Here is a 27,568-nt window from a genome sequence, read left to right as displayed (position 1 = left end):
CGGGGCTGGGTTTGCCCTGGTCATTTCCAGTGCCAAGGTCGATGCCGAGTGGTCTGTCCAGTTTCATCTATTGTTTTGATGTGTTAAGTAAACTTAAAAGGTCATATTATCGCCTTCAGCTAACGGCCTGCAATCCAAATAATACCTTCAGATAGTGCAAAGATTAAGAATCAATTATGACATGCATCACTCCAAAATACATATTGTACAGACGAAATTATTTTTGACTTTAAACACAGAATTACATTACACTTCAAAATGCTGGAAATTGTACCTGAAAAGTGTCAAAAACAATTTGAAAGGGGTGTGCATAAAGCTCCACCAGTTTTTGAGCACTTTAAAAGCACTATACCCAATTAGAAATTACTAATTTCTATATATTGCCAAATATGCCACTCCCCTCCAACATTTATACCCAAGCTTTCTTCTTTAAAAACAAAGGTCCCTCAGCTCAAGATCTTTACAGCTGAGGGAGGCCATTCATCCATCTTAGCTTATTCTTTCAGAAATAACATAAGGTTCCCCCTCCCCAAATCAGACATATTTCTTTTTTCTTGATTCAAGGCTTTTCTGTCCACTGCTCTATCTGGAAGGCCAGTTCATGTCCTGTGTGTGTGTAAAGAACTTCCTATTATCAGTCCCAGTCTTTTGATAGTTTAAGTTCCTGTACAACTCTATTTTGAGAGCAGCCCTGGTCCCTTCTCTGAGCTGTCTTCATGGCCTGCATATCTCCCTCATGCAATTCAAGATTTATCCTGAATCCACCACTACTTTCAGCTTAACCAATAGCCTTCCGTAAGGAACTTTACTGAAATGTTTTTTGAAAGTGTAGGTGGAGCACATCATAGTACTTCCACTGTCCATTTGGGATGTCACTTCCTCAAAAAAAAATTAAAAAGGTTCCAATGATTGAGTGTTGGCCAGAGACACCAATTTCACTTAGCATGGAGTGGGAACTTCCAGACATTAAAGGAATCAAAGAGCAACAACCCTCATTAAAGATATTAATCAGAATCCATGCAGCATTTCCCCATCAACACCACAATTAACTGACAATAAAGGCAACCGAGATTTAAAAAACAAACCCAAAGGTCATCTTCTGGTATAAACAGTAAAGTGTTAAAATGACCTTGGTTGTGGTCATTCACATTTGATGTTCATATTTTATGCCATTAAATTCCCTTCTGTTTTGCAGGTTAAGACTGATGAAGGACACTTGCTGCAGAATTGACCAAACGTTTGATGTAGTGATGTTCATAGACCACATAATAAAAATTAACTTTCTAAAATAGTTGTATGTAAAAACAACTTTATAAACTTCAAGGGGTTCAAAAATATGTACAGTTCCTGGTTTTCAAAGGCTTCAAAGTGATCTGAAAGATAGCAATATCTCTTAAGTTTGCTTCATAAATGTTCAGACTGCAGGCTTCTGAACAAATGGTCCTGAGCTGTATTTACACTACCAAACCAAATCCTAGATTTTGGTATTTATAATAAAATAGAAGAGTACAATTAATCAGTCTATTTATGTTTTAAGGAGCTTTAACCAACAAAATCTATACAGTGCAGTGTTTAATGTAAATACTGTTGACCAATTGAGCAATGTCAGTTCTGGGCAGGGAAGACAGGCTAAGTACAGATGAACTACTCTATTTCATCATCTTAACAGCAAAAATGCACATTTTCTAATTCCAACCACCAACCTACATGGAATATACAGCACAGGAACAGGCCTTTCAGTTCAACCAGCCCATGCCAGCGTTTATGCTTCATTCGAGTCTCCTCTCATCGTTCCTCATCTAACTACCAGCATAACACTCAATTCCCTTCTCCCTCATAATGCTTATCTAATTTCTCCTTAGATGCATCTATACTATTTACCTCAACTATCCCATATGGTAGCAAATTCTACACTCTCACCACTCTCTGGATAAAGAAGTTTCTTTTGAATTCCCTATTTGATTTCTTGGTAACTATCTTATATTAAGGGCCACATAAAAGCAAAAGCAGATGCTGGAAATCTGAAATAAACAACAGAAAATGCTGGAAATACTCAGCAGATTCTGGTAGCATCTGTGAAGAAAGAAACAGAGTTAACATTTCAGGTCTGACATTTCATCAGAACTCATATATTGTACTGATGGCCTCTAGTTTTGCTCTTCCCGCAAGTGTAAAGATTTGCCTACTCTAACAACACCTTTTAAAGAACTCCAATGGGTCATCCCTCCATCCCTCAGCCTTCTCTTTTCAAGAAAACAGAAATTCAGCCCCTTGATCCTTTCTTGATGGGTGTAACCTTGCAGTTCTGAAATTATCTTGGTAAATCTTTTTTGTATCCACTCCACTGTCTTTATATTCTTTTTAAAATATGGTGACCAGAACAGCACACAGTACTTCAAGTGTGGATCTAGCCAAGGTTCAATACAAGTTTAACACAACTTATCTTTCATTAAGACTGCTCACAATTCTATAGAAATGAGCATTTTTGCACTACATAATAGAAAGTGAATGGACACTGTTCAGTTTCATTTAAATTAGAGAGGGCAAATCATTAAACTTACAAAGGTTGCTCGATATTGGCAGTTGGAAGCCAGTGAAAGACCAGCTGAAGTCTCAGAAGGGAAAGAGGCAAATAGCATAAGACAAGAATCCCCTGAGACCAGATCAAGATCGTCAACAGAATCCATGAATGCTACAAGAGGAAGGTTTCACCAAGGAAATAAACCAAACACAATAGTACAGAGGAAACCCAGAGAAAGGTCCGAGGCACGTCAAGGAAGACCAAGACAGAGATTACAATCGCTTCACATTCGAACATGCAATCATTACAGTGGTGCACATCCTCATGACAAAACTTGTCCTGAGAGAGGAAAGAAGTGTAAAGCCTGTAGAAAAATGGGACATTTCCTAAGAGTATGCTGATTGAAGCCTGTACAAGACGTTAATAGAGTTGAATGGCAGAAGGAAGATTACATATTTGCTGCACAAGAGAAGATTTTTGTTGCTCGTAACCACAAGTAGCAATGGCTGCCCACGTGTGATAGGTTCATAGGCAAGTCGACAATCTCTGCAGTCATCGACTCAGGACAACAGTCAACATAATGGATGCCCCGACATTCCATGAGTTACACAGAAAACAGAAACTGCGATTGAACAATCTAAAATCTTCTCCTATGGATCAGATAGCCATCTACTGGTCTTCGGGATGATCCAATTTACTTTGAAATCCTCCCATGGATCCACATGTCAGACTGAGTTGTAAACTCAAGCAAGGGAAATCTGCTAAGTTTTGAAACTGCCAACGAATTGAAGCTGATCACAATCAACACTATCAGAGGACAGAACTCCCTGATGAAAGAAGATATCCTGAAGAAATATCTGCAATTATTCGAAGACATCAGCAAAGTGAAAGACAAGAAAATCAAGCTTCGCATAAATGAGTCAGCCAAACCAAACAGAAAGACAGGAGGATTCCATTCCATACCAGAAAAGACAGAGAAAGAATTGGACAGACTGGAGAAGTTGGACATCATTGAAAAGACAAAAGGACCAACAACATGGCTCAGCCCAATTGTTGTCCCCAAACTCACAGGATAGGTATGAATTTGCATGGACATGAGACAAGCCAACAAAGTGATAACAAGAGAAAGGCAGCCAATGCCAACGCTAGATGAGACAATTGAAGACATGAATGGGTCAACTATCATCAGTACCCTAGACTTGACTGCTGGATATCATCAATGAGTTAGACAAATCCAGTTGATGCATAACTACCTTGAGTATCCACATTGGATAAAAAAGGTACAAGCGTTTAATGTAAAGAGGAAACTCAGCCTTTGAAATTTTTCAATCGACAAAAGAACTACCTTCTAACCTGAATGGAATCAAGAATGTCTCAGGTGACATTACTGTATCCAGGAGAACACAAGCAGAAAATGACAAGCACTTACAAGCAGTGCTGGATTGACTCCAAGTGCACAAGTACATTTTATTAGCTACGGAAGTGAAGCTCTACGGGCACATATTTAGCAAAAAAGATCTATCTTCAGATTCTAAGAAGGTGAAGGCAATCTTGAATGCAGATCCTTCCGTGAATGTAAACAAGTCAAATCTCTCCAAGGGTTAGCATCATACATTGAAATTTATCCCAGAGTGTGCCTCCATCACAGCCCCATTTTGACAGCACAGTAGACAAGATGTCAATTGGAATTGGGAAGAGGCAGAAGTGCAGGCATTTCATAACTTAAAGAAAGCTCTGACAAACACACAAACAATACCTAATTTCAATCTCAGAGTTGATTGTAGATGCCAGTCCAGTTGGTCGCAGAGCCATGCTCTGCCAAGATAACAAACCAATATTATACGCAAGTAGATCATTGACGGACACAGAAACATGATATTTGCAGACAGAAAGAAATGCTCGCAGTTGTATGGGGAGTAGAACATTTGCACCCGTACCTATACAGAGCAAAGTTTAATGTCATGATGGATCATAAACCATTGCGTGCATTTTTACAAAACTGAAACCAATGTCCGCAAGAATTGAGAGATGGGGATTGAGACTCATGTTGTACAACTGTCAACTAATATACAAACCAGGCAAAGATGAAGAGAACCCTGCTGATTTTTTAAGTTGAAATCCAATGAAAGACAATCCTGCTGAGCCTGAACTAGATATTGACTACCTAAATTACATATGTGGTCATGCCGTGCTTAAGGCCATGTCGATAGATGAAGATAAGAAAAGAAACAGGGAAAGGTGAAATCCTACAATTTCTCATGAAAGCCTTACAAACTCAAACAATTGGAAACACCTTGATGTAAAAGTATACCTAACATGCAAGGATGAGTTCACAGCACATGACAGACTCATATTCAGAGGCAATAGACTTGTGCTCCCTACATCTTTAAAGAGAAAAGCAGTTGAGATTGCGCATGCAACGCATCAAGGAATCGTAAGGACATAAAGCCTTCTGCGAGAGAAGATACTGTTTCCTGGATTTGACAAAATGGTAGAAGCAGCAGTAAGAGAATGCATGCCAAGCAGCCATGAATGAAGATACAGAGAAGCCTAAACTGCTTAGGGTGACATCCTTGTCTGCAAGGCCCTGGAAGGAAGCATCAGCTGATTGTTTTTTAGGCCCTTTTCCCTCTGATGAATTCATTTTAGCCATAGTAGATTATACAGCAGATATCCAGAGGTAGAAATAGGGATATTGACATCTGCAAGAGCAACTTTACCCAAATTTGATGCTGTGTCTGCAAGACAAGGGTTACATGATACAATAAGAACAGATAACGTCCTGCCGTTTAACGGTCATGCATTTGCTACCCTATTTAGGATTCACCCATAGAAGAATCACACACTTATGTCCAAGAGCGAATGGAGAGGTAGAACATTTTTATTGTACCCTAATGAAAACCACATGAACAGCTCAAACTGAAGGAAAGAGCTGAAAACAACAACTCTTCAAATTTCTGAGAGCCTACAGGGCAATCCCTCATTTGACCACAAATATATCACCAAGCTTTGCTCTGAATAGAAGACAGACAAAGCACAAACTGCCACAATTCAGGCCTACTCACTCCTGCATGCACTCAACAGAAAGCTTGAGGGATAGAGACATGAGCCAAAAACAGAGATAAAGATGCACGCAACTGACAGATGCACGCAAAAGATAGTGAGATAAAAGGAGACGACAAAGTCCTGGTTCAGCAATAGAAAACATCGAAAATTAGCTCACCATTTCATCAAGAGTGCTTACAGTAGTTCAGAGAAAAGGCAACATGATCATAGCGAAGAGAGGAAACTACATTGTGAAGAGAAATGTAACTTCTTCAAAAGAGTCAATGCTAAAACAATTCAAGAAGAAAGTGACAAAGATGACTTTGATGACTTCACACCTGTGACAATTCAAGAAGCAGCTCAGCTAAATCAAGCACAGCTGAGATCAATACTGCAAGATCCACAGAGAAGATCAGAGGCCTCACCGATTACCTGTCTGATTTAAAGACTATGTCATGCATTGATGATGAATGGAACCAGGCAGAAACAAAGTCTGTTATTGAGAGTGATATGCCTAAAACTTATCGCCTCCAAGTTTCAAACTTCAGTGCAACCGAATTTTGTTCAATGTAATTTTCCTATTGCAAATCTTTTAAAGAAAAGGGGTAAACTTTAAATTTGAAAGACGGGGGTAATGTAATGTAGTGCAGTGATGACTTCACCTCCAAGAAACTGTACCTTTAAAAGATCAAGCCACTGATACAAATGACATCATCAGGCATAGATAAGGAGACAAAAACAATAAATGTTGGAAATACTCAGCAGGCCTGACAGCATCTGTGGACAAAGAAGCAGAGTTAACGTTTCAGGTCAGTGACCCTTCTTCAGAACTGGCAAATATTAGAAATGTAAAAGGTTATAAGCAAGTAAAGTGGGGGTGGGGCAAGAGATAACAAAAGAGAAGGTGTAGATAGGACGAGGTCACAGAATAGCTGACCAGAAGGTCATGGAGCAAAGATATGTTAATGGTGTGTTGAAAGATAAAGCATTAGTATAGAAAGGGTGTTAACGAACTGAAAATTGAACAGCTACAACACAAACATGAAAAAAACACTGGGTAAGCAAACTGAACAAACTAAGATGAAATAAAATAAACAAAAAAATATATTAAAAAAGGAAAAAGAAAAAATAACTAAAAATAAAAGTAAAATGGGGGGCCCCGTCATGCTCAAATTATTGAACGCAATGTTCAGTTTTGTTTATCAATAAACAATATAAACAAAATAGATAAGGAGACACCATTTTGAGAGACTCACTCAGCACATGGCTTCACAGAAAACAGACACACACCAGCAAGGAGTATACCTGTACCTAAAATCAAGTAGTATAAATAATTAAGACAATAAACAGTGTTTGTGTTGAATCTGACCATAAAGCTTGCAGTTGTCATTTAACTATAACAAGAACATAGCACAACACCACACTGCCCAGTCTTTCTAAATACTTACATTTTAGTTGCTGAGAGAGGAGTTCTGCCACATGACCATGCCTGTAGCGATTCCTGGGTGGGAGACTAAATGCAGCACAACACTGTATAGTCACAATTGAATGGGAGCACACAAGTGAGGTGGAGATATTATGCACATTTGGAATCTGTTCTAAATAAAAGTATAATGTCGCATTAAAAAAATGTGCATGATCCATGCCATCGAATGCACCTGACTGTGTAAACTGGACTGAATTTGAAATGCATTTCAGTACAAACCTTAACTGAGTCCCTCAAAGAGGGAATGGAGCATAAGTGACAACTACTTTCAGAATCCTTTATGGACATCGATTCAATTTTCTTTGGAAGCTCCTGGTTCCTTAAGAATGCACTGTCCTACAAACTGCAACATCAGCAGAAATACAAACATCACCTCTCGTCAGACTGCACTCACCCCATTTCAATGGCCCTAGTCATACAAAGGGAATTTAGTTGTCAACTCCATAAAGCTACACTCATCCACATGCTGCTCACTTCCAAAGCAATACTTGCCATGAGTCAAACTAAATTCCATTTGGTATTTGGGTTACTTTACATCACTGTCTATGGTGCTTCATCAGACCTCTTTCTGAACCTGAGTGGCGTGAACCAGGGCTGTGTTCTCGCACCTACACTTTTTGGGATCTTCTTCTCCCTGCTGCTCTCACATGCGTTCAAGTCTTCAGAAGAAGGAATTTTCCTCCACACAAGATCAGATGGCAGGTTGTTCAACCTTGCCCGTCTTACAGCGAAGACCAAAGTATGGAAGGTCTTCATCAGGGAACTCCTCTTTGCTGATGATGCTGCATTAACATCCCACACAGAAGAGTGTCTGCAGAGACTCATCGACAGGATTGTGGGACAGGACGTCAGAAATGTTCCATCCATCAATATCGGCGACCACGCTCTGGAAGTGGTTCAAGAGTTCACCTACCTAGGCTCAACTATCACCAGTAACCTGTCTCTCAATACAGAAATCAACAAGCGCATGGGAAAGGCATCCACCGCTATGGCCAAGAGAGTGTGGGAAAATGGTGCACTAACACGGAACACAAAAGTCCGAGTGCATCAAGCCTGCGTCCTCAGTACCTTGCTCTATCGCAGCGAGGCCCGGACAACGTATGTCAGCCAAGAGCGACGTCTCAATTCATTCCATCTTCGCTGCCTCCGGAGAATCCTTGGCATCAGGTGACAGGACCGTATCTCCAAAGCAGAAGTCCTCGAGGTGGCTAACATCCCCAGCATATACACCCTACTGAGTCAGCGGCGCTTGAGATGGCTTGGCCATGTGAGCCACATGGAAGGACACATTGTACAGTGAGCTCGTCACTGGTATCAGACCCATCGGCTGTCCACGTCTCCGCTTTAAAGACGTCTGCAAACGCGACATGAAGTTCTGTGACATTGATCACAAGTCGTGGGAGTCAGTTGCCAGTGATCGCCAGAGCTGGCGGACAGCCATAAAGGCAGGGCTAAAGAGTGGTGAGTCTAAGAGACTTAGCAGTTGGCAGGAAAAAAGACAAAAGCGCAAGGGGAGAGCCAACTGTGTAACAGCCCTGACAACCAATTTTATCTGCAGCGTCTGTGGAAGAATCTGTCACTCTAGAATTGGCCTTTATAGCCACTCCAGGCGCTGCTTCACAAACCACTGACCACCTCTAGGCGCTTACCCATTGTCTCTCGAGACAAGGAGGCCAAAGAAGAAGACAGAGGTTCACTAAACAACATCTTCTAAAGTAATTGTTTTCAAGTCAATTTAAATCTTTAAACTCCTGGGAAAAGAAGCTGCTTGAGTTTCAATGAGGGATATAATTAAGCCCTTTTTAGGCCAAAGTGTCTAAAAGAAAGATACCCTCCTCCTCTGTTCTACTGTTGTAACCATTTACACCACCTCAGGACCTGTCCTTTGTCTCATTATCACCTAATTTTGGTTTGCACCACCATTTCTTTGTCTTTTAATCACTCCTGCCTTCTACCCTGCTCTCTCCAAAAATGTTGCCTGACCTAAGTATTTCCAGCATTTTGCTGTATTTCAGATTTCCACCATCCCAGTATTTTGCTTTTAATTTGGAGAAATATCTAAAGGATATCTTGTACAGTTGGCTCCCAGAAGCTTTCAATTTAAAAGGACTCCTCTTATTTGTTTTGGTTCGAAACCCACGTATTTCTTTTAGTGAGCAGGTGAACTGGAAGGTTAGCAAAATTATTCGAGGAAAGAGCAGGATACGGATAATAGGTAACCTACGCTGTTTCACAGAGAAACATCAAAGTTACAGGACTGCAGCACACTCGAGAAGTTCAAAAAACTGGTGTAAGGATAAGCCTAGCAATTACAGGTAGTAAGTTTAACCTCAATGGTGGGAAAGGTTTTAGAATCTGGGGCAAAATTTAGTCACTTGGACAAATATGGATTAATTAAAGTCAGCACAGATTTAAGGGCAAATCATGTTTAACTAACTTGATTTGAGTTTTTTGATGAAGTATCGGAGAGGGTTAATGAGGGCAATGTAACAATTTAACAATTAGATGGTTATTCCCAGGAGTTTTTTTTTCTTGGTAGTCTCTGCAATTCTGATGGTCTGACAATTTAAAAAATATCTATCTTGCCAATCTGAGACACTAGAAAACATGTTTGTGCTCTAAGGTTCAAAAGGACCCTCAGTGCTCAAGAGTTGTTCTGGCGAAAGGTTACTTCTGCCTTATGTGGGATTCTGCCAACTTTTCCCTTTCCCTATAATCACCAGGGTGCAAACGTATCACATAACAAGGAAGTGTCATTTCAGAAGGACTGAACAGAGACAAAGAGGATGAACAGAAATTAAAAAGCATTGGTCATCTTAGAAAAGATTAAAACAACAGCTCAATGTTATTCATTGTCACGTGTTATACATAGTAATGCAAGTGACATTGTTGGTAATGCTGTTAAACAGAAGGGAAAAAAGACTTGCCACATTTAAGAGCCATTGAACTTTCCTTCTTTCCAAAAAAAAGTGAATAAAGAGTTCCCCTCCTTGGTAGTGAATAAATATATAATCTGCATTACACAAATGAAGATCAGCCCAAGTTCATTTCCTGGTTTGTGCCAAGTGGTTTCTCTGACTCAGGATCCATCCCCACCCCACTCCTTTCAATTCTTCTGAAACACAATTTCTTCCTGTAGGCTCAATCTAACTATATGCCTTGATCTATCAACATTGCAGCCTCGATGAGAGAAAGGAGGGAGGAGAGGGACCATTGTAGTTGAGGACCTCGTGTACATCCATATAACATGGGACCTTTAAAATATGATACATAGAAAAGCCAATCTTTTATGCAGAGCATTTCTTTTTAACTTATGAAACCAGTAAGAGCAAAGGCCCATAGTTTAGGACATCAGAGTTGAAATGTTTTTTTTTAAATGACCAAGTAATTAGAAATTAATGCTGAGATGATGGCCGGAATTTTACACCACCTCAGTGAGTCAGATGATCGTGGGGGGGGGGGGGGGGGTGGCGGTGGTGTGAAATGGAGCGGGAGGCCTTCCCGACCCGCTCCCGCCCCACTTTACATAGAGTGGGCGGGAGGGACAAAAAACAGGCCACCCGCCCCAGGCCAATCAAGGCCCTTAAGTTGCCAATTAATGGCCACTGAAGGGCCTTCAGCCGCCTCCACAGGGATTTTACCCATGGCAAGTGGGCGTCCTGGAGCTGGGAAAGGCCGCCTGATGAAAACGGCAACCTCTCAGCGCCCCAGGGCTGGGCCCTGACAAACGGGCACAAGGTGCCCAATTGAGGGCCACCCATGCTGCCCCAACCACCCCCAGGACCCAAGACGCCGCCCCCCCCCCCCCACCTTCCCGCCAAACGACCACCCTTGCCTTGCTGGGGCCCAACCAATTACCCCCAGCGAGGCAACCCAAACTTACCTGCATTCCTGGCTCCATGTCTTCGGCTGGGCTGCAGTCCCAGCAGTGGCCACCACTCCCAGTGGCGCTGCTGAGACTAAGAGCAGCCAGCCTGATGATTGGCCAGCAGCTCAATGAGGTGGGACTTCCTCCCTCATTTGGGTGGAAGTCCCGCCTCAGAACATTTAAAGCCCGGGGACCCGTAAAATGCAGGACCGATCCCCAGGCTAGGCGGAAGCGAGTTCGCCACTGACTTATACATTGGTGGCCAGCTCCCGTCCGCCTGACGTAAAATCCAGCCCAATGTCAAGTTTTAGTTTTAAAAGCTTGAAGACTGTTAGTGGAAGGAAAGGGGAGTAAGGAATTACACAAATTTTTAAAAGGACAAAAAGACAAATTTATAAAGCACATTTAGGATTGCAGGACATCCCAAAGTACTTTATAGCCAATGAAATACTTTAGAAGTGCTATCTCTGTTGTAATGCTGTAATGTAGGAAACATACAGCTGATTTGCACACAGCAAAGTCCCACAAATGGCAATGCAAGGAGGTTCTGAAAGGCACTATATAAATACAAGTCTTTCTTGCTTATGTGTTTTTGTGATGTTGGTTGAGGGATAAATATTGGCTAGGGACCTCAGTTTGATGTCTCATCTGAACGAGGAGACCTCCAGTGTAGCACTTCCTCAGTATAACACTGTCAGTATAGATTTTGTGCTCAAGCATCTGGAGGGGGGGGGGGGGCTTAAACTCATAACCTTATTAACTCAGGAAGTGAGTGAACAAGCACTGAGCCATAGCTGACACCACATCCTTAGATAGAATGAATTATTACTTGGACTGTAGAGGGGGGAAAAGAGCATGGTTTTGCAGCATAGAATGAAGAAAACGTAAAGAATTTTGATGAAATAAAGACAAAAAGGTTTGAGAGGAGGAGATGGCTGAACTAGAAGCAGAAGAGTGAGTTGACATATCTTCTTGTATTCTGTTCAGGCGCAAGAGTGACGTGTTAGAAGCCAGCCCATACGTGAGCAGATATGTCTTGAAAGGACTTATGTTTATATTGCAAATTAACAGGAGTAGACTAACACCTTGAGCAATTAAATTATGGCTGTTCTGTATTCCTAACTCCATCCCACCACCTTGGATTCATCTGCCTTAACATCTTAGCTAGAAATTTCCTGGCTTTAATTGAGGTCATATTCCCTTGTCCTGGACACCCTAGCAGAAGAAAAAGATTTTGTCTATTGGGCCCATCAATTCCTTTCAAAATCCTAAACCCTCAATCAAATTACCCTTCATATTTTAAATTCCACAGAGTACAAGCCTAGTTTATGTAACCGCCCCTCATAATCTAACCCTTGGAGTCCTGGTAACATTCTGGAAAATCTGCACTGTATTCCTTCCAATGCAGGGGAGTTATCCCCTGTATCCTGACCAATTATTTATCTCTTAGTCAACATCACAAAAGAGATTATCCAGTCATTATCATATTGTTGTTTGTGGGAGCTTGCTGTGCACAAACTGTGCTATCATGTTTCCTACATTACAACAGTCACTACACTTCATTGACTGTGAAGCACTTTGAGATGTCCGATGGTCATGAAAAGCACTATATAAATGCAAGGCTTTCAATTCCAATATATCCTTTCCAAGATGAGGTGTTCAGAACTATAGACAGTTCTCCAGATGTGATCGAATCAGGGCTTGGTATAGTTGCAACAAACTTCCCTCCCTCCCCACCCCGCCCCTCTAGTTATAAAGGTCAACATTACAATAGCCTTTTAGTTATTTTTGTACCTACTACCTACTGTGTGCATGAAACCCTAAATATCTACAGATCTCTACTGTTCCTAGCTTTTCACTGTTTAAATAATACTGATATCGTTTTTTTAGCCGGAAATGGATAACCACACACTTACCTGTAGCAAAACCCATCTGCCACGTTTTTACCCACTCACTTCATCTATCAATGTCTCTTTGTAATTTTATGTTCTCATTTACACTACTTACTGTACCATCAATTTTCGTATCGTCAACAAACTTGGATACGTTGCTTTCTATTATCCAAGTCATTAATAATAGTGAATAGTTGAGGCCCCGACACAGATCCTTGTGGGATACCATTTGTTACTTCCTTGCAATTTGACTACATACCCATTATCCACAATCTATTTACCACCGTACCAGATCAATAATATGCCTTCATTTCCATGAGCTTTAATTTTAGCCAACAGTCTCCTGTGTGGAACCTTACTGAATGCCTTCTGGAAGTTCTATATAAAACTATTCCATGGACATTCTCTTATCTACAACTAGAGTTACTTCCTCAAAATATTCAGTTAAGTTCATTAGACATGACTTACCCTTTACTAATCATGTTGGCTCTCTCCACTCAGTCACTTTGTACTTGTAGATTCCAATAACATATGACAGACCTGAAACGTTAACTCTGTTTTTCTCTCCACAGATGCTGCCTGGCCTGCTGAGTATTTCCAGCATTTTCTGTTTTTGTGCTTTGGAAGATTATGACTATAGCATCTATAATTTCCTCACCTACTTCCTTTAAAATCCTGGGATGGAAAGCATCATGTCCTATGGATTAGTCAGTCTTTGGTGTCATGCTTTTTTCTAATACTGTTTTCCTATTTGTTAAGTTTAGCCAGTTCCAGTCCTCAAATCATTAATAGTTTCCCTGGAATGTCAGGTATATTTATCCTTTTCCTCTACCGTGAAGATTGACACAAAGTACTTACTTAACAAGTCTGCCATTTCCTTATTTCATTTGCAATATTACCTGAATCTGTTTTTAAAGGCTCCACATTACCTTTGATTACCCTTTCTGTTCAAATGGCCTCTTCTATAATGTCATTTTCAAAAGTGCCCCACAATAGGCCAACAAGCTGTGCCATTTCATAAGCACTGGTCAACCACGTTAATTTTAAATTTTTCTTCCTTTTTCTCCTTCACCTCACCCAAAAGATTGCAGGTGATTTTGCTTTTAGTTTTTCTGGAATAAACATGAATCCATACAGCAGCTTAGCTGAATCTGGTAAAGCTCACCCAACAAAAAGTAGGCGAGCCAGTCCAAATGTCAAATTTTGGCTGGGACTGTGATCCACTTCTGTTCCATGTCTGCATACAACAATAAGGTCAGACACAAGGCAACATTTATACACAGCTGCATAACTGCAGGTATCTCACACATGCTTCAATTTACTTTGTTTTTCAAAGTGTAGTTCTTCGCATACAACAGGCCCCTTAGCCAGCTGTACAGGAACTCCATTAGATTAGCAACTGGAAGTCTGTCATTAGTCACAGGTTAATTTACCTTGGAGAATTTAAAAAAGTATCGCTTTTAATTCACATAGTATAAATTCAACTACAAAAATCAGGAAAAGATGAAACATGAGGTTTTTTTTTAAAATACAAGGTCATAAATTTCTTAAATAACAAACTTGCATCCATATAGTGCTTTCACAATCTTGGGATGTCTCAATGCACTTTACATCTAATGTGTAAACAACCAGATCATCTGTTTTTAGTAATATTTATTAAATAATATATATTATTTAAATATTTATTATATTTAAATAATAAATATTGGCCAGGGCACCAGAAAGAACTCCCATACCTTTCTTCAAAATAATGCCATAACATCTTTTGCATCTGAGGGGACAGATGGGGCCTCAGTTTAACCCCTCATCTGAAAGATGGCATTCTGACACTCCCTCAGTACTACAGACATATCAGCCTGAATCTACAACCTTCTGATTCAGAGTGCTATCACTGAGCAATGACTGACACCTTTAAAACCCACATTATATCCAATGAACAAAATCCAAAATGGACTTTAATCACAGAGGAATAATGTTCCAGGTCTGAAGGGGTTCTTTACAAGATCCAGTGTCAGATTGAAAATTACAACAAAATAAATTGGGAACTGCAGGCACTGATCCATGGTTAAAAATAATGTTCTTCAATGCATTCACAGAATATTAACAGGAAAAAAAGAGACTTGCATTTAGACTGGACGTCTCAAAGCACTTTACAGCCAATGAAGTACTTTTGAAATGTAGTCACTCTTGTAATGTAGGAAACGCAGCAGCCAATTTGCGCACAGCAAGCTCCCACAAACAGCAATGTGATAATGACTAGATAATCAGTTTTTGTGATGTTGATTGAGGGATAGATATTGCCCAGGATACTGGGGATAACTCCCCTGCTCTTCTTTGAAATAGTGTCACATCCACCTAAGTAGGCAGTTGGGGCCTCAGTTTAACATCTCATCCAAAAGACCTTACCTCCTACTGGAGTGTCAGCCTTGAACTCTGTACTCAAGCCCTGAAGTGAGACTTGAACCTGGAACCTTGTGATCAAGAGGCAGGAGTGCTACCAACTGATCCATGGCTGATACATAATAAAAGGACATTAGTGAACCAGGTTATTATGACAAATGTTAGTTTCATGACCACTAAGACTAGCTTTATATTCCAGATTCCAATAATTAGTTGAATTTAAATTCCACCCAGCTGCCATGGTGGGATGTGAACTTGTGCCTCTGGAGCATTAGTCCAGGTCTCTGGAATACTAACCCAGCAACATTACTACTGTGCTACCATTCTTGAGTATACAAAACAATTTGTCAAAGATTAAGTTTCGTTATGCCCAATTGATCATCCACTAGAACAGACACAATCATTTTACTGTCTCAATCCGTAGTCAACTTCTGAGAGGTTTACACAAAAGTATGGATTAATCAACAACGGTTTTCCTTTCCCATGGGAAAGTTCGCTGGACAGTTTTGCTTTGCACCACAAACACAACCCCCCCAACTCAAAGATCCATCTGAGAAAGGATATTCACTGCGGAGAGAAATCTTGGGTGTGAACCCACATCCTAAGCTTCAATTTCATTCAGGACTCCTACTGTTCATAATGCACCAACACAATGAAGTGCTCTTGAAAAAGGATTAAATTGTCAGCTGTATTTGAACAGTTTACAGAGTTTTATGGGCCAACCACACCTCCTCATTTAAAAAAATAGCTATAGGAACAAGCAAACGGTTTTGGAATGAAAATATGAGAAAATTCCACAGCCACCTCCCCTTTCCAGTCTCCTAGTTGTGAGAACAAGTCTGTGCCACTGACAAAACTGAATCTACTTTGAAAGCCAGTAAAAGCAGTCAAGCAAAAAAGATGAAAGTGGGTGATAAAATGTGAGGAGCACCATGCTGAGCACACCCCAGCAGCTCAACCATACAACATCTGATCATTAATGTCCATCAAAGCTTTGGCCTCACACCAAGCTTCACCATGTAGCCACAAAACTCCAAGAAGGGGGAGGAGCAGAAGTAGATTTAAAAAAGAACAGTGATGCTGCAAGCCAGACAAGCAGCCAAACAATTCCACAGAAGTTCTGCAGACTTACCTGTCTGATGCCGTTCTCAAAGGCTCGGATTGCAAGGGATGCTGGGCCATCCACAGTTTTTCCATCATCATCTGGTCCCCAGCTAGCACTGTAGATGTCAATGTGCTGAGGGTTCAGACTGAGAGACTTCGCTTCCACCATGTCTGTGACATCACCGTCCAGCATGCGAACACCTAATGAAATTTGAACAGGTTGAAGATGACCTTAGCATAATTGCATGCAGCTACAGTACTTCCACAAATGTCGCAATAGTCATTCAAGAAGGAAGATCATCTAGAGGGAGGAAAGTCTGGAGGAGTACTTTATTCAAGTTACTCTGCAATTTTATACTGCAGAATTATATGTACATAAAAACGTAACCTGTTTATTTAAAGTACAACAATTGTCTCCCCTCCCCAAGGATACCTGCCAATTGAGATGATCTCTTAGTCTGCACTAAGGTATCCTGTAATATGTCACTGGTGGACACAACCTGAAACAGCTCCACCTGAAACCATTCCATGAAGTGGGTGGGGGAGTTCAATATTTCAAACCAGGGCAAATTTTTGGTGGGGGGGGAGGAAAAGGATTAGGAGGGTTCAATATTTCGAATGCACATCCAAAGATGCCTGAACTGGGGAAAACTCACTACTGGCCAGGTGCCTTGTATTGCTCGCTTTTACTGGCTGCAGAATAAAGGAAAGTATAGGGGGGAAAAGAACAAGATATTCAACTCAATGAAGGTACAAGGTCAGAATCCTGAGGTAGACGATCCCAATCTGAAGCATGAGACTCCTCCCAAAAGCAGGGTGGCTTAGACTGAATAAATAGGCTCGGTTAAAATGAGGTTGGGCAGGATCTGAAGCCATATTTTTGAAAGTTGAGGAAGCAAATCTAATCTCTATTTCGAGATCCCAGAAACTATGGTCCTGAAAGTAATTGCTGGGATGTCTATGAAAGTGTATAAACATTTATGTATGTGTGTGAAATTTCTTCCTTTGTTATTTCACCAGAGCCATTTAAAATAAATGGGTTAACACCACTGCTGAAACAGTAGAGGATGCCACATCAAATAAATCCGTTAAGCATTCCTATGCAAATACTGCACAGTATCTTTTCAGTATCTAAATCTCCACTGGAAAATTCAAATTCAGGCCCCCACATTAACCCAACCCAGTCTGTATTAGGTTTAGTTACTTCAGCTGGGTCACCATTTCAGTTGGCTGTTCAGCTACTACATTATTGGAACACTATTTGTTATAGTCAGAATAGCAGCTAGCTTGCTGGTTTGTCTTCAGATTTATATTCATGTGAAGCCAGTTCTTCTAGAGGTGAAACTGGAATCTTGATACTAGTGAAGTCAACTCAATGTTGAAAGGAACGTTCCACACTATGGGCTGGATTTTATTATTGCACCGCCGGGAGTGGCAGCGGCTGCACAAAATGTCGGCTGTCCCACCTGCAACATTCGTGGCAGTGCCGCTGCAATTACCCGGCGGGCGGTCACTTGGTATAATGACAGCAGCCGTCCTCCCAATCACGTGGTGGGGGTAGCATTGGCGGCGCTGTTTACCGGGTCTCCTGATGTTGGATTGCACTGTTCAACCTTCCCACCCCCCACAGTACCCACTTGCAGAGTCCTCCCCTTCCCTACCCCCCACAGTTCCCACTTGCAGAGTTCCAACTTCCCATCACATCTGCAGATTGACCTCAGTGGCAATGTTCGATGTGAAAACAAATTCAACAGGATAACAAGGCCTAACTTACCTAACCTTTGCAGGCATCGAGGACCCTCGCCTCGGCAGCGCCAACTTTTCAATGACGGGAAAGTGAAGGCACCTGAGTGCCGCAAGTCATACAGAAGATTCTGAACGGCTGGTAAGATGATGCAAAACGGTATTTAACATACTTAAAGTATGGTCTCGTCGCAGAGCAGCAGAGGTGCCGCCACTGAACTTTGTCACCTCCATTACAGCGTTGGGTTTCATGGCAGACGAATCTGCGCCGATTCTCACCCCCTCTCCAACCTCCCGGCCATAGACCCTGCCTTCAGACCTTGCACAAAATCCAGCTCTACATTTTTCTGCCTTCTCAATATGAAACAGCCCAAAGCTTTGTTACAGAGTATCAATGGAGTTATTAACTAATGTCATACTGCAGATGTTAGACAGTTCACCAGCAGGACAAAATTACAGAATCCTTCAATTGTTCCACTGTCAATTTTGCAGGAAAGATAGCGTCCATTACTATTTGAGTCATAGCCTGGTGTCTTCAGGTACCTGGAAGCTCATTAAAACCTTGAACAAACTGCAACCAGTAGCCAAGAGCTCTTATTGCTATTAAGACATTAATGGGAATACTGGTTGACACACCCTACTTGAGCAACTCAGGAGAATATCCTTCATAATACACACCATTCTAATTTACAAACCACTAAAGATTCAATGAATGAGTCATTCATGCCCTGCAGGTATTTGTGCCTCATTCACAGGCTGTCCTTTACTTTTAAATGCTCTCTACATGAGAGATCCTCAACTCTCTTACTTCTGAGGACACCCCCCACCCCACCCCACCCCACCGTGTTATAAAAACTCCATTTATTTTTATTTTACTTAATGTGAAACGTATTGCTGGTGCTGGGCACCATTCAGAGCCTCGGGTGAGGGTTGTAGTGATGTGTTGTAGATGCGAGCCATCTTGCACCTGCGTGAGCAAAGCTCAGTTACTGGCTGTTGTCTGAAACGAATGAATGTGGCATTCAAACGTGGATATAAACATACATGTGACCAGCGGGGTGGGTGGGTGTGATGGCATAGTCGGGTTGCACAAGGCTCGCATTCCACACATTTTCTGGTTATTTTCGGCAGATCCTTCAAAACCTTCTTGCAGACCCTAAGGGTGAGAACACCTGCTCTACACGCTATCATTATGCGTCATGAGAGAAAGTTGGAAAGGCAGAAAAGAAAGATCTGGCATTTAGAAAACACCTTTCACAACCACAGGACATCCGAAAGTACTTTACAGTCAAATTACTTTCAAAGTGTTGCCACTGTTGCAATGTAAGAAACACAATAGCCTATTTGTGTACAAGGTCCAACAAACAGCAATGAGATAATGACCAAATAATGGCCTAGAAATTTGAGCATGTTGACCGGTGTGGGGATATGAACAGTGAGACCAGAGACACACTTGACACTGGGTCACAAGTCTTATTACTAACAAGCTGGTGATCTGACAGTAACTGCCAGTTTACTGGCAAAGCAGAACGGAAGCCTGGGCCACTGCAACACCAGGTTGCACCAGTCCGAGTTCTTTGAAGTGGGATGTGGAAGAGTACTGCTCCATGTTCAGATAAGTATGTTTTGAAGTCGTGCCATTAGGCAGGATGTAGACCTAATTTTCTTGCATACATCTAGCACTAGTTGCCTCACAGATAACCAATCTTGTAGTGGGGGCATCAAATTGGGGTTTGGCCCCTAATTTACATAAGCAAAAGCTCCAACGTCTGCTTAACAGGCTGTTTAGCACCGAAGCTGTGGCCAATCTGTGTTTTTAATAATGTTATTTGAGGGTTAAATATTGGCCAGAACATCAGGAAGAGCTAGCCTGTTCTTCAAATAGTATCATGGGGTCTTGTCCGTCCACCTGAGAGTACAGATTAGGTTTCGGTTTAACATCTCATTCGAAAGATACACCTTCAACAGCACAAACACTCCCTCAGAACTGCATTGGGGGAATCGGCCTAGATTTAGTGCTCATTTTGTCTCTAAAGTAAAGCCTGGCTCAGGAATAAAATTAAAACCCGACCCAGGCCCAACCCGACCCGGGCCACCCCCCCCCCCCCCCGACCCGAGTCCTTTTGATATGTCCGACCCGGCCCAAACCCAACACACGTAGTCGGGTTTAGTCGAGTAGCCAGGCTTTACTGCAAAGTGCGGAGTCCGCACTGCACATTTCCTGCTTTGATGTCCTGAATGTTCATTTGAATATTACTTCCCGGAGCAAGGCAGCACTGCTCACATCCAGCCTGACCCGACCCGTGCCTGAGTGCTGGACCCGAAAGAGAGACCCGACCCGAACCAGACACTTGTCGTCGGGTCTGGTCAGGTTCGGGTCGGGTAGCCATGCTTTAATCTAAAGTGGGACTTAAATCCACAATCTCTGACTCGTAGGCAAGAATACTACCACTGAGCTATAGGTGATACTTTTCAATATAAATCAATTGTCACTGAATGCAGCAAGTAGCTGAAAAATAATGAAAGAAATTCTATTTAGGTCAGGGTCAGCACAGAAAGGAACCAAACCTCAAGGTACCTCCTTTTCTAATCTGCCCTCACTCACTAAACAGTTAAGGATAAATATGAGGTCATGGAGATTGATTCCTTACAATCCTTCATGAAGACATTAGAGGGATTTCTAGAAAATAAGGTGGTGATCAGAGCATATGGAAGTAGGTTATTCTGGGAAACACAGCACGGATATGGGATATCCTACTGCTTACCGAATGAGATTGGAAAGATTTTTTAAATAGACTCCTGAACCGAGTACAATTTTATGCTGGTGGCAGGGGTCTCGACAGGGTTCTGCATCGCCTCATTAACATAATGCCCACCACATTTTGTGCCAATCGGGCACTTAAATGGACAGTGGTGCACCTTCCATAGGATTTAGGACACTGTCGACGGAAGTCCTGCCCTTGGAGCTGCAGCACCACTGCGGAGGCGGTGGTTGCTGCTGCAGCTGGCCGTCCCGGAGGCTGAGGAGCGTTGCTGGAGCCGGGCCTCAGGTAGGTCAATGAGAGGTCTTGTAGGGTGGGGGTCATGGGGGAGGGGAGGAAGACAGGAGCAGAGGCAGGGGAGTGGCCCTCAACGGGCCCTCCCCTTCCCAATATTGGGTCCCTCATTCAGGCACTAAGTGCCTTTGAACGATGGACCCCTCCCCCAACCCCACTCGGAGCCAGGAAGCAGCCAGCACTGGTTTATCTTACTGTGCTTCCTGTGCGGGCCGTCCACCACATGGGTAATTGCAACTGCAGTGGTAAGAGGCCCTTAATTGGCAGAATGGTGGGAAGGCCGTTCACAGGCCTTCCCTCCCCGGGCTAAACTTCAGCAGAGGTGGAATGGTGGCGGCAACATCCACCATCCACCCCCCACCCTCTGATCCTACTTGATTTTATCACTCTCCCCACCTCCAAACCTGCCACTGCGGGGCTGGGGGTGGAAGCATAAAATTCCATCCCATATCTTTTGCTTTTTGTTTCTCTCAGGAGGCAAGGGAAGATGGTTGGCGAAGGAGCAAGAAATTAGGAAAAGTGCAGGGGGCTGATGGCCTTCTCGCAGCCTAGATAAATGCAAACAAGCTGGCAATTAATCTACTGTAAACAATGTTATAGTAAAAGAGCAGGCACTTGCAGGGTCAAAAAACAAGGAAACCCAGACAGGTGGGAGAATAGTGTTCTGCTTATGTTTGCACCTTGACAAACTTACAGCAACAAAGCGTGGCTAGATTGGTATTTGGATCAAAATTTGTTCAACTTTGAATTACACCTGAGCCTGTCTACAGTAACTCAAAATGCAAAGTAGCTAATGTTGCACATTTGTGACTGACTGTAAACTATTTGTTGGATCTGCAAACATTCACAGCACAAAAACAGACCACTCAACCCACTGGTCTATGCTAATGTTTGTGCTCCAAACAAACCTCCTCCTGCTGCTCCAATTACCTCTTCTGCCCCTGCCATTGTACCCTCTATTAATGTCTTCCTCATGCATGCATTATTACAACTGAAATATCAACTCTATTTCTCTCCACAGAGAATCTATTGACGGTTCCTGGAATTTTCTGTTTTATTCTGTTTCGTTCTCACCACTCTGGTGAAAATGAAATTCCTCCTATAATCCATATTTGATCTATTAATGGCTATCTTACACTTCTGCCCCATTGTTCACCCAAGTGAAAACAGTTACTCCACATCCACCCTGTCAAACCAGTTTTTCGTTTGCTTCGACATCCTCCCGCTCCTTCTAATTAAGTAAACAGCACCTACAAATATGAATTTTGAAGCACTTGCCTAGGTAACCATTACAGCTGTATCTGAACACCTCACCCAGAGACAGTTGTTTGGACAATAATAAACAATGTTATCTTAAAATCTAGATGTTAACAATTGACTTGGTCTTGGATCACCATTGTGTTGTAGTACATGCACACCTTCATGTTCATTCTGAAGAGATCTATACTTTGCTCATGGTTTTTAGCCCCCGCTTTCCAATTTTTTCCCCTCCTTCCAATTTTCTTCCCCTTTTTCAAAACATCTGAATCTTGGCAGACTGGCTCTGGAAGTGCCAGCAGCTTTCCAGGATCCCACTCAAGTGGTTCCAATCTAGTCAGCCACTGGGCAGAAGAGGCAACAAAAATAGCACCACAGCTGAGCCCAATCCAGTCAACAAATGTGTTCTTTTCAACAAAGGCCTACCATGACTGATTTTTACCCCCTCCTTTACCTAGGAGGTGCTGAGACCAATTTTAACACCCCATCACCACGCTGAGTAGGTCAGCCACCTCACCACAGACAAAGGATTAAACAGGTTGAATAGGAAAGCATCCTGGTCAATGCAGTATAAGGGTCTAAAAGGGTCAATCTTGAGGGAGTGTAAAGAATACCTCCTACCATGATGAAGAAAGAGATCATGTGAGAGACTCGATAACAGATAGTGTGGCTTTTGGAAGAGTCACACAGACTAGTGTGGAGTGTAAATAGTTATACTGTAATAAAGATTAATGTTTAACTACTACAGACTAAGATTCTCTCTGGCTTGACTAAATACAGTGGCAGTGTATAAAACCAACATAAAACATGGTGATCAGCAGTGGTATCCTACACCAAGAAAGAAATTTTAAGCAACTAGCTGAAGAGATTGAAAACAGAAGTTCTTAACATCCTTCAGCCAGAAGAAAATTTGAAGTAACTTGCTGAAAAGGCTTGACCTGGAGAAAAGTGCCAAAATGCTGCAGATCTCGAGAAGAGGCTGAGAGAAGCTCCACAGAACGGAAGTGCAGTTGCTTGTGAATCAATTCCATCTATCGGGTGAGTTACAGTGCCAACAGTCAAGGAATCACATTAAAAGCCTTTGAAGAGCTTAAAGTAATTTTCTGAAGGCATTGGGCTAGAGAAAAAGGGGAAAAGCCTAATCCTTCATTCGGGCTGATTGCAAGGGTGAAGAGCAGGAAACCCCCAATAAGTGTGCGAACTGCTGAAAAGTGAGGGAAACCCCCGAACACGGCAGGGACGCTCCATTAATGCAGCCAAGCCTGAAGGAGGGAAACAAATAAACTGGAGTTCTCAAAGGGGAAAACCCTAGAGCAGTCTTTGAAAGCAGCAGGGAACTCTCAAACAGCTGTGTCAACTCCGTTACGGCAAGCTGAATAAATAAACAAAGTGAAGTGCTCAAGCAAAGTGGAAAACCTGAAAACAGCCTATTAAAAACAGTAGGGGACACTGGAGAGCACACTTCACTAAAGCAGGCAAGCCTGAAAAAGACTTTCTTAAAGGGGAACTCTCTAAAAATAAATCTATAAAATAAAGAAACATGGATCAAAAATTGGGAATGCTGGTGAATTTCAAAAGTCAAGAGGGACCCAATAAGACTAAAAACTGGGTATTATGGAGAAAAATATTTCACAGATACAGAATTGCATCTAAGTTAGACAAGCAGAGCAAGTCAATACGCTGTTGTATTCTATTGGGGCTATAGCAGATATGAATGCCAAACAAGGTCTCAATGAGGTATCTACCAAATTCAATGAAGTTTTAAAAGCTTTTGATTCTTATTTCAACGTGCGGAGTAATAAGTTTTTATAAAGAGCAAGATTCAACAAGAGTCCAGAAACTGGGCGAAACAGTCAATGACCTTTACAGACTAGCTGAAGGATATGAGTATGGAGACCTTAAAGCAGAATTGATAAGATATCGTATTGTTGAGGGGCTTGCTGATGAATTCATATCAGATCTTTGCAGTCTAAAGAAGACCTCACCCTGGATAAAGCTATTCAGCTAGTGAGGAAAGCCGAGGTCCGAAAGAACAACAGAGCAATCTGTGAGGTGAAGAAAGACTTTGGTTCAGGAAACCTCTTGCGACAGTTCAGTTCCTTCATCAGAGACAGCTGAGAAAGAGCCACCAGGATAAAAGGTACACCGGGGGAGGGAAGTGCAAGACATCATTAAACCCTGCCAGTGATGTGGCGCCAAAAGTACCCACAGGCACAAATAATGTCCTGCCAATACAGAATGCTTTTATTGTACAAAAGTAGGTCATTTCAAATAAAACTCTCAACTACCTCAAATTCTAAAGGAAAAGCATTTAAGAAGTTAAACAACCTCCTGCAGCAGAGCAATCGAAACATTTTCTTGGCAAGATCAGTGAACCGAATCAGGCATTTTGGTCTACAGACATATCGGTCAACGGACATATCACTATTTTCAAACTCGACACCAGACCAAGTGTAACGGTCTCATCAGACAAAGAGCCATGACTATCCACACACTTTCTGCAACCAACAGAAACTTAGTTACATGTCCCAGGAGGGGTTGAACTGGAAGTAAAGGGGAAGTTACAGGCAACCCTTCAGCGCAAGGAAAAGCAGATATTAGAAACACTGTATATCCTAAGAAATCAGAAGTTTTCATTCTTCAGAAGAGCTTGTATTGACCTTCATCTCATAGAGAAAGAAAAAGTAGCTGAACAACAAGAATCCAGGAGTCACTTTCAAGAGAAATTCCCAAAATTATTCACAGTTCTAGGGAGACTGAAGACTATAGTGAGTATTACTTTGAGAAAAGATGCTAAACCATTTTGGCTTTTCACACCTAGGAAGATTCCACACCCACTAATGAAGCAAGTCCAACATCAACTAGAAGACATGACCAGGATGAGTGTCATTTCTCCTGTTACTGAGCCTACTGAGTTCAGGAATGGTTCCTGTTCCTAAATCAAACGGCGATCTTTGCATTTGTGTAGACTTAACTCAACTTAATAAGGCTGTGGCATGAGAAGTCCATCGAACGTCCTCAGTGGACGAAAGTTTGGCAAAGTTATCCAGAAGTACTGTCTTCATGAAGCTGGACACGAACAGTGGCTTTTGGCAAGTTGCAATGGATAAGAAGTCAACGTTATTGACAACCTTCATTACTCCGTTTGGAAGATTTTATTTTTACAGTCTTCCATTTGGCATCATGTCAGCACCAGAAATATTCCAGTGAACTATGTCAAATATTCTACAGGACCTTGAAGGTGTAATCTGTCAGATGGACGACATCCTAATTTACGGGCAGTCCATTAAAGAACATAACCAAAGGGTTAGAGTGATTTTGAATTGGCTACAGGATGAAGGCATAACACTCAATGAGAAGTGCAAGTTTTCAGAAACGTCCATTCGTTTTTTGGGACACATTGTCAGTAGTAGTGGCATAATGGCAGACCCCCAAAAGACGTGACCCATTAGCAAATTTCCACTTCCTACCTTGATTCATGATCTTCAACAGTTTCTCGGCATGGTCGGTTGGCAAAATTCCTACATAATTTAGCCCAAGTTAATGAACCTTTGTGACAACTGCTGAGGAAAGCTCAGGCATGGTGCTGTGATGCACATCAGGAACAAGCATTTCAACACATCAAGGTGATACTGATTTTACCAGATATCTTAGCCCATTATCACTTCCAACTACAATCACAGCAGACACCTCATCCATAGGGATAGGGGCAGTCCTTTTCCAAGAACAGCCCGATGGAAGTCGAAGACATGCTCATTACTCATCAGGAACACTAACTGACACTGAGATGAGATACGCCGTGATAGAGAAGGAAGCTCTCAAAGTCATCTGGGCTTGTGAGAAATTTTCAAACTACATTATTGGCTTAAAGTTGATCAGACAGACCACAAACCCCTGGTTTCCTTATTCAACGAAAGGAGCTCGCTAAGATGCCACCGTGGATCCAGAGATTCTGGTTGAGGCTCATGAGGTTCACCTATGAAACAGTATATGTACAGGGCAAGCAACCAACGACAGCAGATGTATTGTCTTGAGTAACAGTCGACCATCCTACTCAACAGAATATTAACTTTATTAACGAAATTGAGTCACATTCACAGGTCACTGCATCACAATGGCCGGCAAGTTCAAATAGACTCCAACAAAATTGTTAGGCGCAGAGGCAAGAAGATGTATCTATGTCTGCCAAAATTGCTAGCAAGGTTTGTCACAACAGAGTTCTAAGGGTAAGAGGATGAAGATCTTCTTTGAACACAGAAGACACTTTGCCATAGTAGATGATTTGCTGGTATATGATGAGAGACTGGTGTTTCCAGAGTCACTCTGGGTAGACATCTTGGGGAAAATACATCAGGCGTTCGTGTGGTGGCCAAGAATCTTAAAGGATATCGAAGAACTGATTTCGAATTATGACGTATGTGCAGTTCGCAGACAGGATCAGAGAGAACCTTTAATTTCGACCCAATTTCCAACAAGACTATGGGAATGGTTGACGACGGATCTATTCTTCTTTGATGGAAGATGCTATCTAGTAGTAGTCACTTACTTCTCAAGATGGATCAAGGTTAAATGGATGTACACAACAACAACAGAAGTGTAATTTTACAAGATGTTTTCACAACACATGGTATACCTGATCAGATAGTATCCGATAATGGACCACAATTTGCAAATGATTACTTCATGCACTTTGTGGAAAAATGTGGATTTGTTCACTTAACAAGTTCTGCTAGGTATGTAAGATGATGCAAGAGATCATGTGAGAGAGACTCGATAACAGATACAGTGCGACTTTTGAGTCACACAAGCTAGTGTGGAGTGCATCTTTATACTGTAATTAAAGATTAATGTTTAACTACTACAGATTAAGAATCTCTTCTGGTTAGACTGAATATAATGGCAATGTACAGAACCAACATATAACAGTCAGTATAGCTGCCTAACAGACAGCTGCAATTGCACCATTAAATTAAAAATATCTCTGCTAACTCAAATAGCTTTTTTTCTCTTGCACCAAAGTGAATTTTTAAACCGGAGAGGTGGTGAACTATTTCTCCCAATCTGTCCTAATGTAGTTTCACTGGCAGTAAGTTTACTGCTGAGCCACACAGCAATATTCAGGATTCTGTGACCTAAATCAGGCACTTAAGCATTTTGTGCTTCACTAGTTAAGATAATTAATTGTCGTTTCCATGT

The 27,568-nt window shown here is 41.8% G+C and overlaps 1 protein-coding gene across 4 annotated transcripts in view; it reads right to left on the bottom strand.

The window, feature by feature from the left end:
• The window catches only part of pcsk5b (proprotein convertase subtilisin/kexin type 5b), a 503,063-nt gene that overhangs the window by 334,347 nt on the left and 141,148 nt on the right, over positions 1-27,568 (bottom strand). For all 4 annotated transcript variants that reach the window (XM_068029979.1, XM_068029980.1, XM_068029981.1 and 1 more), the window contains exon 7: positions 16,345-16,517. In XM_068029979.1, the coding sequence (XP_067886080.1) occupies positions 16,345-16,517 (173 nt within the window). The remainder of the gene's footprint in view (positions 1-16,344; positions 16,518-27,568) is intronic.

This window comes from Heterodontus francisci, chromosome 4 (genome assembly GCF_036365525.1).
Source record: "Heterodontus francisci isolate sHetFra1 chromosome 4, sHetFra1.hap1, whole genome shotgun sequence".
In the NCBI taxonomy this organism is placed as follows: Eukaryota; Metazoa; Chordata; class Chondrichthyes; order Heterodontiformes; family Heterodontidae; genus Heterodontus; species Heterodontus francisci.
Note: the sequence above shows the minus strand (reverse complement) of the source record. Positions and strands in the feature narration are given on the sequence as shown.